This window comes from Leucopleurus acutus, assembly GCF_964270905.1.
Source record: "Leucopleurus acutus genome assembly, chromosome: 21".
In the NCBI taxonomy this organism is placed as follows: domain Eukaryota; kingdom Metazoa; phylum Chordata; class Mammalia; order Artiodactyla; family Delphinidae; genus Leucopleurus; species Leucopleurus acutus.
The window spans coordinates 32,414,985-32,428,270 of record NC_139163.1 but is presented as its reverse complement, the minus strand read 5'-3'; the positions used below and the strand labels follow the sequence as shown (position 1 = coordinate 32,428,270).

General features: G+C 50.7%; 1 protein-coding gene across 2 annotated transcripts in view; it reads left to right on the top strand.

The window, feature by feature from the left end:
- The window catches only part of ANK1 (ankyrin 1), a gene marked incomplete at both ends in the record, with an annotated part of 211,426 nt that overhangs the window by 117,844 nt on the left and 80,296 nt on the right, over window positions 1-13,286 (top strand). For both annotated transcript variants that reach the window (XM_082863943.1, XM_082863942.1), the window contains one exon: window positions 3,371-3,472. In XM_082863943.1, coding sequence (XP_082720069.1) covers window positions 3,371-3,472 — 102 coding nt within the window. The remainder of the gene's footprint in view (window positions 1-3,370; window positions 3,473-13,286) is intronic.

Below are 13,286 nucleotides of genomic sequence, written 5' to 3'. Positions count from 1 at the left end.
AGCGCTGAGATAGTCTGGTTCGTATTTTGTCATTATTGTTGTTTTTTCTGGTTGGTATTTACTCAGGTAAATATTCTGAATGGAGCATATTGGATTCTTTTGACTCTCTTTCTGCCCTACTGGGTTACAGGCTGTTCCTAGACACACCAGGAAACGGCACCTAGGACAGGTCATTAAGTTGCAGGAAACTGAGTTAGAGATTCAGCAGAACAAGATGGCAAGAGTGGGTCTCATATTCCAAAGAGGGCCATTTGCTCTGCAGCTGAGATATTCTCTGGCACCCAGGAGGTGCCCACTGCATGCCTGTGGGATAGATCACTTTCTAACTCTATCACTTTGCTTTTCAAGTCACGAGGGCAGAGACCTATATTCAGGATTTTTACTCTCTCTCTTTGCCCTAGCAGGATTCTGGACTTGAAACAGGACCTCAGGAAATAAGTTGTAGAATTAAAACTGGGGGATACACAGTGGAATGACACCGTTATTACCTATAATCCACCTGTAAGATACCCTGAGGATCCTACCTGGGTCCTGATGACTCTATGCCCAGAGAAGACTGAAAAGAAAATGAAAAAGCCTTAGCAATTGAACTTCACCTCTAACTATCTAGGTGACCTTAGCTGGTCACTTTATTTTTACCATCAGTTTTATCATCAGGGAAGGGAAGGCCTGGGACTGGATGATTCCTTCCTAGAGGCCTGTCTTGGCCTCAACGCAGCAGGTCAGGGTCAGAGCCGGGACCTGCCAGGGACCCTTTCTCTGCCATAGATTCACTGTTTAATTGGGAAAGGCATGGGGGCCCTCCCAGCCCCTACACCTGTCATGGGTTTCTGGTCACCCTCAGGTTTGAAATCGCTGAGAATGCACCTCGGGGTCAAGGGCAGTAGGAAGGTTTTGGCTTGATTCAGGGAGTCCTGGGCTGAATCCCTGAGTGTTAACTAACACAGAACTTGGGCATGTTATTAACCTCTCCAAACCTCAGTTTTGTCACCTCTAAAATGGACATAATAATTATACCTGCCTCACAGGTTGTGATCAGGATTGAAAGATAGAATTGATTGATATTAGTATTATAATTTCATGGTTCAACTAGACACACAACAGAAATTATTGAGCCTTCTTCACCCTCATCCAGATTGGGCTTCCCCAGCCCTCTGTGTATCTGCTTGTCTGCCTGTCATAAATATTCTCCTTTGCTTCCTAGATTCAATGCTTTGAATAGAGACAGTGTCCTTAGTTGGTGTTACCTCTATTTGTATCCACCATGCTTAGGTTTTCATCCCACATCCTATGACTGTGCTGCAGAAGATAGTTTGGACAAGTGGGAGATGTGTCTCTCTCTAATACTCTCATTTTGGGGAAATAATGTACTATATTTTTTTCCAGACAGCTGAGTCCAGACAGGCTTTCTGAACCAGCAGGCACAGACAGACATTTTCAGAGGGACTGAACCTTGAGCCTGATTTTTCTGGGAATCCAGCTCATGAGGAACCAACAGATTAATCCTCGCCTGAGGTGGCAGGGACGGGGGCACGGGGCAGCCCTCTGGTGTGAAGATCTGTAAGGCTGGAGAATCTTTCCTGCCCTGGATTAACTGTTTAATTGGTGAAGGTGTGCAGGCCTGCTTTGGTGTCATTGTAGGACGCTGAGATTGTCGGCTGTAGACTTTGAATCTAACATGTTTAGGGACCATCATCCTGTGACTGCTCTAACAGAGTACCACAGACCTGGTGGCTTAAAACGGGAGAAATATCTTCTCTCACAGTGTGGAGGCCAGAGGTCTGAATCAGGGTTAGCAGAGCCACGCTCCCTCCGGAGGCCAGGGGAGACTGTTCTTGACCGCTTCTAGCTTCTAGCTTCTGCTGCTTGCCAGCTTCCTTGGCTCGTGGCCGCTTCACTCCGACCTCTCGTGTGTGTGTGTGTGTGTGTGTGTGTGTGTGTGTGTGTGTGTGTGACTGTGTTCTTCTGTCTTTCGTAAGGACAGTTATCACTGGATTTAGGGCCAACCTAGGTAATCTAGGACAATCTCATCTCAAGACCCATAACATAATTACATCTGCGAAGACGCTTTTTGCAAGTAAGGTCACATTCAGAGGCTCCAGGGGTTAGGGTGCAGGCGTATCTTGGGGGGCCATGGTTCAGCCCACTACAGCACGTTCTTGGAGGAGGGGAGCGTGGAAGCAGACAGAGCACCCCTGGGTGGATCTTCTGGAGGAACGGCATAAGCCCCCCAACCTCCCCCCACTTCACACGTGGCTTGTCACCTGACAGTTCTCACCTGTTAAACTCACCCAGAGCGCACACCGTGTGCGAGCACCGTGCTCCGCGCTTGTGCTGATGTAATAATTATAGTCATGTGTAATATTTCCTTTCAGCTTCACAGCCAGGCCTTGGCCCCCTCCCTCCCTGGCTTACAGATAAGAACACAGGAGCAGAGGTACCTGCAGACTGTAGGGCCCCCGTCGACGTAGGGGAGCTGCTCGGAGCCCCTGCAGTTGTCTTCCATCCCCCCAGCTCTCACTCTCTGGCCATCATTCATCTCTAATACAAACCAATGTCCTGGGCAGGGTCTGGATGTGCCTGTAGGTGTCTGAGCCTCAGCATACAGACCCCAAGTGCTTTATTGTCATTCAGGAAAACTGGCGAGGGGCACCTGCCGGCTCAGGTGGCAGAGCCAGACCGCCTGCTGTGCCTCTTCCCTGCTGTGTGGACCTGCACAAGTCACTTGGGCTCTCTGGGCCTCCGTTCCCTCATCTGTAAAATAGGGACGGCAATAGGACTTACCTCTTGGGGATATTTTAAATGATGAAAGGCATCCGTGTGTGTGTGTGTTGATACGTATTATATGTCAAGTGCCGATAATGGTTCTGGGCACGTAGTAAGGGCTACGCGCTGTTTACTTAAAAACAAAACCACAGAATAGCACCGAAGAGCCTGCGTCTGGTTCCTGTGGTCCCTCGGCTGTGACTCAGTGGGTGGGGCCGGGCAGTGCGCTTTGGGCTCCTCAGGAGGAGGGCGGAGCCCGTGGAGGCATCGAGGCAGTGAGACGCCAGGCCTGCTGAGCGGTCACTGGTGGAATGGGAACCCTCTCGAAGGCCGGCCCCTCCCGGGTCCTAGCCAAGATCGCTTGCTCATAAAAACACCAACAGGAAGGGAGGCTGAGCTCTAAAGGCTGCCCCGCACGTGGGCGGAGAGCGGTCTGTCCAGGGGCTCCGGGCCCGTACACGCCTGGGGACCATGGTGGGCACCTGAACAGGAGGGTGTGCTGGCTGCCGCCGTGACCTTGGCCCTTTTTCACAGCTCTGGGCTTGAATGGATCGTGAGATCTTTGTCACACAGACCCACTCACAGCTTCTCTTTCTCCTCACAGGCCGATGCTGCTACCAGCTTTCTGAGGGCAGCAAGATCAGGTAACTTGGACAAAGCTTTGGACCACCTGCGGAATGGGGTAGACATTAACACCTGTAATCAGGTAAGTGAGATGCAGGGTGCAGGCAGGCATGTAGTCTCTGAAGAGCGGCTCTTGCCTGGTGCCCTTTCCTGAAGGCTTGAATCTGCCTCTGTTCACCTTTTCCCAGTGGCCTCAAACATCCCTCGGGGCTCCCGCCCGCTGAAGGCCCTAACCTTCAGCAGGGCGGGAGTTTGTGGCCCTGCAGCGGCCCAGGGCCCCATAGAGAAGCGCTGGTGCCCGAACAGTGTGGGCTGCACCCGGCTCCATCCCCTGCGGCCTCTCCCCTTAGAAGTCTCCGGCTGGTCCCTGCTCGGTCTTAAAATTTGTGGCCTTTGAAAGTGGGCTGGAGGAAGGGCCTTTGAAGGATGCTGTGTCAGTGGTGACATTCATCTCCTTTGTCCACCAGCGGGCTTTGTGGGTGTGCTGCTGGGCTGAGAAGGAAACAGTGCTGAGGACTTGCTCTGTCCTATGCTGACAGAGACCGAGAACTAGTGCGGCTGAAAGGGCTTCTCTGGATGTTTCTGGTGCTGAGTGACAGGGCTTGGTTTGGAGAGGGGGAGGGGACTGAAAGTGTGCGGGATGGATCGGAAGACAGAGAGTCAGGTTTGGGGCCAGAAATCTAGGCACTGACTGAATAGAGAGCATCTTATTCCCAAGGAGGAGGACAGGGGTGTGGCCAGGGCCGTGGATGGATGACTTTTGTTGTGTTTGTTTGTTTCTGCCAGTTGTTCACGTACACAGCTGATTCCGTTTCTGATTGAGAAGAAAGTTACCAATTGTGACTTCTTAAAAAATCATCTTAACCATTAAAAAAATTGTTCTTAATTGTGGTGAAAAGCACATAACATAGAATCGACCATCTTAAGCGTTTGTAAGTGTACAGTTCAGTGGCCTTAAGTACATCCATGGATGTCACCACACTCCATCCCCAGGGCTCTTTCCATCTCATAAAACTGAGACTCTGCACCCATTAAACAGCAGCTCGCCCTTCCCTCCTCTCCAGCCCCTGGAGACCACCAACCTCCTGTCTGCCTCTAGGAATCTGATTGCTCCAGGTACCTCACGCAAAACAGTGGACTCATGCAGTGTATGTCTTTTGTAACTGGCTTATTTCACGGAGCACGGTGTCCTCAGGGTCCATCCGTGTTGTGCTGGACTGGATGACTTTTACAAGCCAGCAGGGGAAATACCAGGAATGCAGCTTAACTTTTCCGCTGGCGGCGTGCCTCTGGCCCCGGCCCCTCAGCCTCACTTTCCTGGCCCTCATCCTACTTAAGGTGTACAATACCCTGTGCCAAGACTGCTTTTGGATCCAGTTGGTCTTCTGTGGTCTAAATCCACAGCTGGAAGATCAGAGAGGATGGGGCAGGGGGGGTGTGTGTGTGTGTGATGGGGAACAAGTAGATGTGTGATATGAAGGAGCAGCCATGGCCGTGAACTTCAGAGGGGAGACGGGCGTGTGGACAGACTTGGGGGTGCAAACTAGATGGGGAGAAGCAAAGCCCCCTTCTGTCATCCCTCCACCCAAATATCCCAGCCTGCGTGCGTCCACAGGCCTGAGGACATTCGAGGTGATTCTAAGTAAACGTACAGCCCTAAAGGTCGCCTTTGGAGAGGTTGACACTCTGGACCCGTTTCTTTCATGGGGAGAGACAGTAGGAGCGAAGTCTGGGGGCCACGGGAGAGTCCTGAGATCAGAGGACTCAGGAGAGGGGCTGTGTGCGTTGCCCTTGTGGTGTCGCCAACCACCCCCCAGCCCCGTGGGGACACCCGCGGATGCATTTCTGGGCAGCAGGGATGCGAGTTCTGGCTTCCTTTGTTCAGGCCCAGAAACCCAGCTGAGTGTCCGCAGTGCGCCCACTTGAGACGCACCAGCCCCTCAGAGGCCTTCCAAGGGTTAAGACGCCAGCTCTTAAAGGAGCCACTTAGCAGAAGTGGGGGCAACTGCATGTCCCTAAGCGCTGAGCCAGAGCTGATTTTCCGTGTGAAATTGGAAGATTCTGATGACACCGGGAGGGGCTCGGTCCTGATCGGGCTGCTGGTGGTGAGGCCCCGGCGTGTGGATGGCCTATCCCTCTGCCGTTGCTCCTCTAAGGCACCTCCTCGGTTCATCTCAGGCTCCACGAGCATAAGGCAATATTTGCACTTCATGGACACGCTTTACGATGGGCTTAGCGCCAGAGGAAACTGCTAACTGCTGCAGGCGAGGAAATGATGTGGGGGGCGGGTGTGCGAAAGGTGGGCTCCCCGTGGTGCACAGCCCCTCCTACTGGTTTAGCCCCGCGGCTCCTTCACGCCCTCCCCCAGATCTGGGCCCCGCTGCTCTTTGTCTTGTGCTGCCGCAGGGGCAGAGCTGCAGACCCGCCCAGGAGTGCCAGCGTCGCTGGAACCTCCTTCTGTTGTTAACGGGTGATTCGGCTTTTGCTCTGAGTGGAGTGTGTTGGGCGGGGGAGGGGGGAGAGGACTGAACGGTGGGGCGCAGCGGGGCCAGAACTTGAACCTCGGTGAACCTCAGCACACCATCCGGGCAACGCCCTTGCCCTGTGATGCGCACAGACCCGTCCTCCTTATGGGATGAGAGCTGCTTCTTTTTAAAGCGGGCGTTCACTGTTTTGAGAAGATAAAAACAGGCTCTTGTCCTGGGGTCGTGGCTCGAGAATTTGCTTTTGCTTGAATCTTTGGAGCCAGTGGACCATGACAGCAGTAATACGGCAAATGCTGATCCTTATATAAGCAACACGCTTTCAAAGAGTGTGTCTCGTGGAAAGAATGGGAGTTGTTTGCCATCCTCAGAAATAATAACGCTAAGCAGTGTGAAAAGAGGCTTATTTAAGAGACATCTGAATATTCAGGGCAGCTTTCTTATTGCATAGATTATGTCTACTGATTTTGATCACCATGATTATAGTTATAGAAAAGAACAAGTCCACACGCAAGGACACATGTCTACATGTTCCTACGCCAGTATCTTTCCATGAATACCCGCGTCTTTCATTGATCCAAGCATTTTTCCACCTTCAGACCCGGGTAGCCAGTGTCTCCCTGGATACCTCCTCACGTGTAGAGCTGGGCTTTAGGAATTTAGTGGTTAAGAAAAGAAAAAAGCCATCATCCTCATCGTCTCTGAACTATAGTCTACTGGCTGTGAGAGCCGTTAAATCAAATAATCACGCAAATGGATCTGCAGACCAAACTATGTTAGGAGCCATGAGGAAAGGCAGGGGGTGTTAGGAGAATGTGTAAGAGAGATGTGGGGTAGGGCTGGAGGTCAGAGAAGACTCCTAGAACAGGAGATACTGAGCTGAGGGGTGAGATGGGGTTAATGAGGGAGGGGAGGGAAGAACATTCCAGAGGCAGAGAAAAGCCTGGAGAGTTTAGTGGCAGCCAGAACGGCTGCAGGCGGAGAGAACAGGGACCAGATGAGGCCGGAGAGGTGACCTCAGGGCTGTGCTGGACCCGAGGGGCAGGGGCAATGGTCAACAGCGGCCAACAACTGGGTCAGCGTGCCCCAGGGCCCGAGCCCTGTGTGTGTGCATCGCGAGTGTGGGCACGTGTGCGCCACTGTTTCCTGCCGAGCCCCACGTTGACCCTCTGGTTGCCGAGTGAGGAGAAGGGTCTTGGGGAGGGACAAGAACGGCAGGAGTGGGGGACTGACCGAGAAGGATGGAGGGATTTCAGCCTTTGCCCACCTGCACAGCTGCATCCGTGTGTCCTGGTAGAGCATCCACCCGGCTTGGAGACCCGGTTAAGGGTTCTGCTCTTTATCCTAAGAGCCGAGGGGAGCGACCACAGATTCAAGCACAGGAGTGACAAGGCCGCAGGTGGCCACTGTGAGCACGACAGGTGGAAGGGCCCACAGGTGGATACAGGGAAGCCAGTTATAACAGCGGTCCCCAACCTTTTTGGCACCAGGGACCGGTTTCGTGGAAGACAGTTTTTCCACGGATGGCGGTTCAGGTGGTAATGCGAGCGACAGGGAGCGTCTGTGCAGCCCAGTTCCTAAGAGGCCGTGAACCAGTAGTGCTCCGTGCCCGGGGGTGGGGGACCCCTGGGTTATAAGATGACAGCAGTAGTGCAGAAGAGACACGTCGGAGGCCTGGGTCAGGGTCGTGGCCATGGGGATGGATGAGTTGGAAGGGGCTGGGAGAGGGGAAGGAGGCTTCCAGGGACCCTGCTGAAGGGTGTCTGGCTTGTGCGGGCCGTGGAGGCTGGCACTGCTCACGGACACAAGAAGCGGGAGCAGCCTCGGTGTGTGCAGGGCTGGGCGGGCATCCTCTTAGGGAGTCTTTGAGGAATCCAGTGAAATGTACAGTAAGCAATTGCTGTATTTGAGCCTGGGACTCAGATAAGAGGTCCAGCCCAAAGAGAGATATTTGGAAGCCACTCAGCACTCAAGGAAGTGGAACGCTGGCGTCGGCGCATGAGAACAGGGCCGAGAGGTGTGTTGAATCCAATCCCCCAGTGTCCTCGTGGGGCTCATTTCACACGTATTTATTAAACACCTTGTTTGTGCCAGGTATCAGGCACTGAGCAAGATAGACGAAAGAGACAAAGTCTGTGCCCTCGTGACATTTATCGCTGGTGAAGGAGACAGAGAGTTAGCGAGAAAAGGAACATACGTAACATCAGCTAATGAGACATCCCATGAAGGAGGGAGGGAAAGGGGCCTCATCTAGAGGGTAGTTAAGGCAGGCCTCTCTAAGGGGATGATTTAAAAAGAAGTAAGGGAGAACCATGTGCTTTCTGGAGGTGAGTGTTCCTGGAGGAGGGGATGTGCTAAGGTCCTGGGGCAGGGGTGAGTTTGTTTGGGGAAGAACAAGAACAGTGTGGCTGCAGTGGAAGGATGGAAGGGAGGCATGGTAGGCGGGGAGGTGGGAGAAATTGCCGGGGCGGAATCTTGAAGGGCTTTCGGGCCTCGGTGAGGATTTGGATTTTGCTTCAAGGGCGATGGGACGCCTCTGGAAGGTACTCCATCTAACTTAGGTATTTAAGAGATTGCCCTGGCTGCTGTGTGGAGAATCGACTTGGGGCACAGGGACAGAAGCGGGGAGACTTGGGGGGGAAGCTGAGGCAGGGGACCAGGCAGAATCCCGAGGGTGCTCTGAATAAGGGGGGAGAAGGTTGGGAGCGAAGCCCAGGGACTTGCCCCCGCCAGGCTCACAGGGTTGTCACCCTGGCTGTGGTGGTCTCAGCACACACGGCACAGGGCATCTGGGGGCCAGGGGCCCTGACTCAGCCTGGGACCGTGTCATTCTCGCACATGGCGGTGGGCTGGTTGGGTCATGTCTCAGCTCAAAAGCCATCGTGAAGACACAGTTGTCCCCAGGGCCTGAAGCAATGTCCGCTGTCGTCACCCCGATCCCCTCACAGCTCAGCCGTGTCCGACCGTAGAGCATAGCAAAGTCGTCTTATCTGTCGTAGTAGATGCTAAGCGACCTGGTGGCGAAGCCCATGGCTGCCTCTGCCCCTCAACACCCAGCACACGACGTGTCATATGGTCGATACTGGCTTGAATAAATGGCTCCGTAATTAGACACATACTAACAGCAGCCTCGCGTGTCCAATTTCCAGAATTATTGCTAGATTACTTACATCAAATTAAAATATTTTATTATGGAGGCCATAGCAAGAAAAAAACATACTTTCTGGGATGCACTCATCAACCTTACGTGCTTAGCAGTTAGCCCAATAAAAAGAGAACGAGAGGCCCGCAAGTCAAGAGCCTCTGTTCTCCCGAATTCCTAGAATTGCCCGGTCTACATGGGGCTCCACTGGGAACGGCCAGCTCTAACTCCAGGGGCGAAAAGCCTCACTACTTTAGGTTTCTGCTCTGTTCTTATGACGCTCACAAACCCTGGCTCATTGGCCTTCCTGATAGGAATAAAGGAAATTTCACTCCAACAGGAGAAGCCTTGTCTGCAGCGCTGGCATGAGGCAAAGAGTTAGAAGAAGGATTTTCTGGAGCATCCCAGGCAGCCTCCATCCCCTTAGCCTGTCTTATTCTTCTCCATGGTACTTACTGTTGCCTGACTTGCTATGCGTCTGTGTCTTACTGTCTGTCTTCCCTGCTACAGTGGAGGCACCTCGAAGGGAGAGGACTTTGCTTTATTCAGCACTCCTTGTCAGGATTCTGCCTTGCACGTAGTAGGTGCTCATAAAATCAGTCAGTAGCTCTCCAGTCTGCTGTAACCACTAATGATGAAGCCTTATTTATTTGACGCTTAGCCCATGTAGGAACTCCATCTAAGCACTGCCACTTTTTCTTTTTGAGTTTTTTAAATTTATTTATTTATTTTTAAATTTTTATTGAAATATAGTTGATTTACAATGTTGTGTTTGTTTCAGGTGTACAGCAAAGTGATTTAGTTATACATATATATATTCTTTTTTTACACTCTCTCCCATGATAGTTTATTATAAGATATTGAGTATAGTTCCCTGTGCTATACAGTAGGTCCTTGGTGGTTAGCTCTTTTGTATACAGTAGTGTGTATATTTTAATCCCAAACTCCTAATTTATCCCTCCCTCCCTTCTGCTTTGGTAACCATAAGTTTGTCTTCTATATCTGTGAGCCTATTTCTGTTTTGTAAGTGAGTTCATTTGTATCTTTTTTTTTTTTTTTAGATTCCGCATATAAGTGATATCATATGGTATTTGTCTTTCTCTGTCTGGCTTACTTCACTTAGTATGAGAATCTCTAGGTCCATCCACGTCGTCGTAAGCAGTGCCACTTCTAAGAGCAGCGTGAAATAGTCCCTCTTAGGATAATGACTCTCCTGCATGATGGTACTTCTGGCACCAGCCACACTCATCAAATACGTGGCAGTGTTTGCTGCCGTATCCAGAAGCTCGACCATCTGAGCAATCACAAAAACATAAACAATTTCCGACACAGCCCACGAGAGCATGTGAAACCATGCTAGTTCCATTGATGTTCCCTAAATTTCCACATGTGCCTTCCACATGCACCCAGCATTGCTGGGTACTTGTTTATCTTGAAGGTGAAGGGTTTTCAGCATTTCAAATAAATGGTGCACCTGAACAAGAGCTACAGAATAATCTCTTCTACGGCAGCCAAATGCCAAGTCTTTTGATCAGGATTTGTGATAATTGCTACCTTTCCAAATTATAGTCTTAGAACTTAGAGGAGATCTTGGCATTCAACTCTGTGTCACTTTATAGCTCAGAGAGCTGAGGTCTAGAGGTTACTTCTGAATATCTTCTGAGCTTTATAACTTTGGATTTGGAGAGATGGGCTGGCAAAGACCCCCTGAAGTTTCTCTGCTCATTCAGGTACTCAACAAACATGTGTGTTTACATTTTTCTTTTAATTCATTTTTTTCCTTTTTCAAAATGCATTTTATTTCCTTGAAGTAGAGTTGATTTACAATGTTCTGTTAATTTCTGCCGTCCAGCCAAGTGACTCAGTTATACACATATATATATTCTTTTTCAGATTCGTTTCCATTCTGGTTCATCACAGGATACTGAATATAGTTCCCTGTGCTACACAGCAGGACCTTGTTGCTTCCCGTTCTCTATACCATAGTTCTATAAACATGTATTGAGCACTTAGAACACCCCCAGGACCTTGGGAAACACTAAATTCAACCATGCCCTGCTCTCAAAGAACTTGGAGGCCAGTGAAGAAGTCCAGCTTGTAAATAGAAGGTTACAGATCCAGCGCCATCCAGAATGAGGCTGTCCTCATTCACTTATTCATTCACTCAACACATTTCTTGAGCTGCTCTACTAAGCCACGTGCGAGCCACTCACAGTGAGTGCTCCGCTATCACTTCTAGTCTGGGGGTGGTGGCTGCGGTGAGTCAGAGAAAGCCCTGGAAGGAAGAGTGGGAGTTTGCCAGGGAAATTGGGAACGGGGAACTGCAGCGGGAAGGAGCAGACTGTGCAGAGGCAGGGGTGGCCAAGGGCACAGGCAGCGGGGAGGTCGGTGAGCTTGGGGTACATGAAATGAAAGAGGGGAGGATGGGGCGATCAGGCTAAGGAGGGTGCATCTGAATCAGGGCCAGTATGGAGGCTGTTAGTCTTCTCTGGCATCATCTTTTTTTTTTTTTTTTTCGGCCGCACTGCTCAGCACGCGGGATCTTCGTTCCCCGACCAGGGATCGAACCCAGGCCCCCCTGCAGTGGAAGTGCGGAGTCTTAACCACTGGACCACCAGGGAAGTCCCCTCTGGCATCATCTTTTGCTCAGGAACTGCTGACAGGTGTAGAGATCATGTTCAACTACATTGTTCCCTAATTCTACCTGCACCCCGCAACTCACACAGAAAGCCTCTCGATACGTGGTATACCATACGATCACATGGTAACGTTAAGGCTTCTGGAAATGTGCTGTTTGTCGCAGCTCTGGATTAGTGAAGAAGCAAGGGGAAGGGTGTGTGATTGCAGCCCCCCCATGTGGGAGAGTGGTGGTCCGGGGTGTGCAGGTATACAAGGGGAACACTAGACGCCCCAGAGCCTGGTTCCAGGGACTCTTCTGGAGCTCCGGTTCCTGCTAGAAAAGGTACTAGTGAAAAAGACACCCTGCAAACCTCCTTCCCCTGAATTATTTTAAATAGGTAAATGACTTCTGCATCGTGGCAGAAATGAGCTACTTGGTGTTCCTCTTGCTAATTACAGTGGCTAATTTATAGTTGGAAAGGAAGTTGATTGCCTGACATGAATCAGAGTGACCCATGGTGTTTTAAGAATCACAGATTTCAGTTCTCTGGTGTCTCTGCTTTCCCAAGCCCTTCCAGGCATGGCCGCTTTGAAGGCTCACATCACCCCTGTGGAGTGGATAGAGCAGGTGCTTGATAAGTGAGGTCGGTGAAGAGGCAAAGAGTCTTCCTGAGCTGGAGCCGGGGCCTCCCAACCCCTAGCCTGGCCTCTGTGCACCGAACCCCGCAGACAGGCTGACTGGTTTTGTTTTCATTTCCCTTCCCTCTTGGTGAAGGGAGAGTTAACTGACTGCTTCAGGTGTATAAAAATGTCCACTTGTAGCAACAACGGGGACATCTCTGGGATCCGAGGGACTAGAAAGGGTGATAGCATCGTCAGGAAGGATCTGGAACATATTACAAGGAAAGCACACCCTCCAAAGTCCATTTTATGGTTTGATTGCTGTGAATTTACAACGTGAAGACTAGATGTGGCATGCTTAGTCTCGAGAGACTAAGAAGAAAGATAGCTCTGTGTGTGTGTCAGGTTGCATGTGTGTGAATTCAGTTCCGTCAACTCTTAGGGAACACACGGTGTGTGCCAGGCCCGTTTTTGTCATTTGTGACAACCATGTCCCTGAGTGTGTTTTGAGATTTTTCATTTAACAGCAAAACGAATGCAGGGTAGTTGTTGAAAAATTCACACTTTACAGAAATACAGAAAGTCATTCTTCTGTTAGTCTCCCCTTCTGCTCCCAACCCCCCCAAATTACTGTGAACAGTTTGGCAGGAGTCTTGTCGTATGTGTTTCTGCATCTCTATGTGCAAAAACACATATTTTTTTTTTATTGCAGTAAAATTGCTTTACAATGTTGTGTTAGTTTCTGCTGTACAGTGAAGCGACTCAGCTATATGTATCCCTATATCCCCTCCCTCTTGGACCTCCCTCCCATCCCCCATCCCACCCATCTAGGTCATCACAGAGCACCGAGCTGAGCTCCCTGTGCTATATAGCAGGTTCCGACTAGCTATCTGTTTTACATATGGTAGTGTATTTATGTCAAACCTCATCTCCCAGTTCGTCCCACCCTCCCCTATTTTAGTTGTCTTCTGAGAGTGTGTACACGATTCTGGAATTATGGAATTAAGAGAAGCAGGCCTGTCATTTTGAAG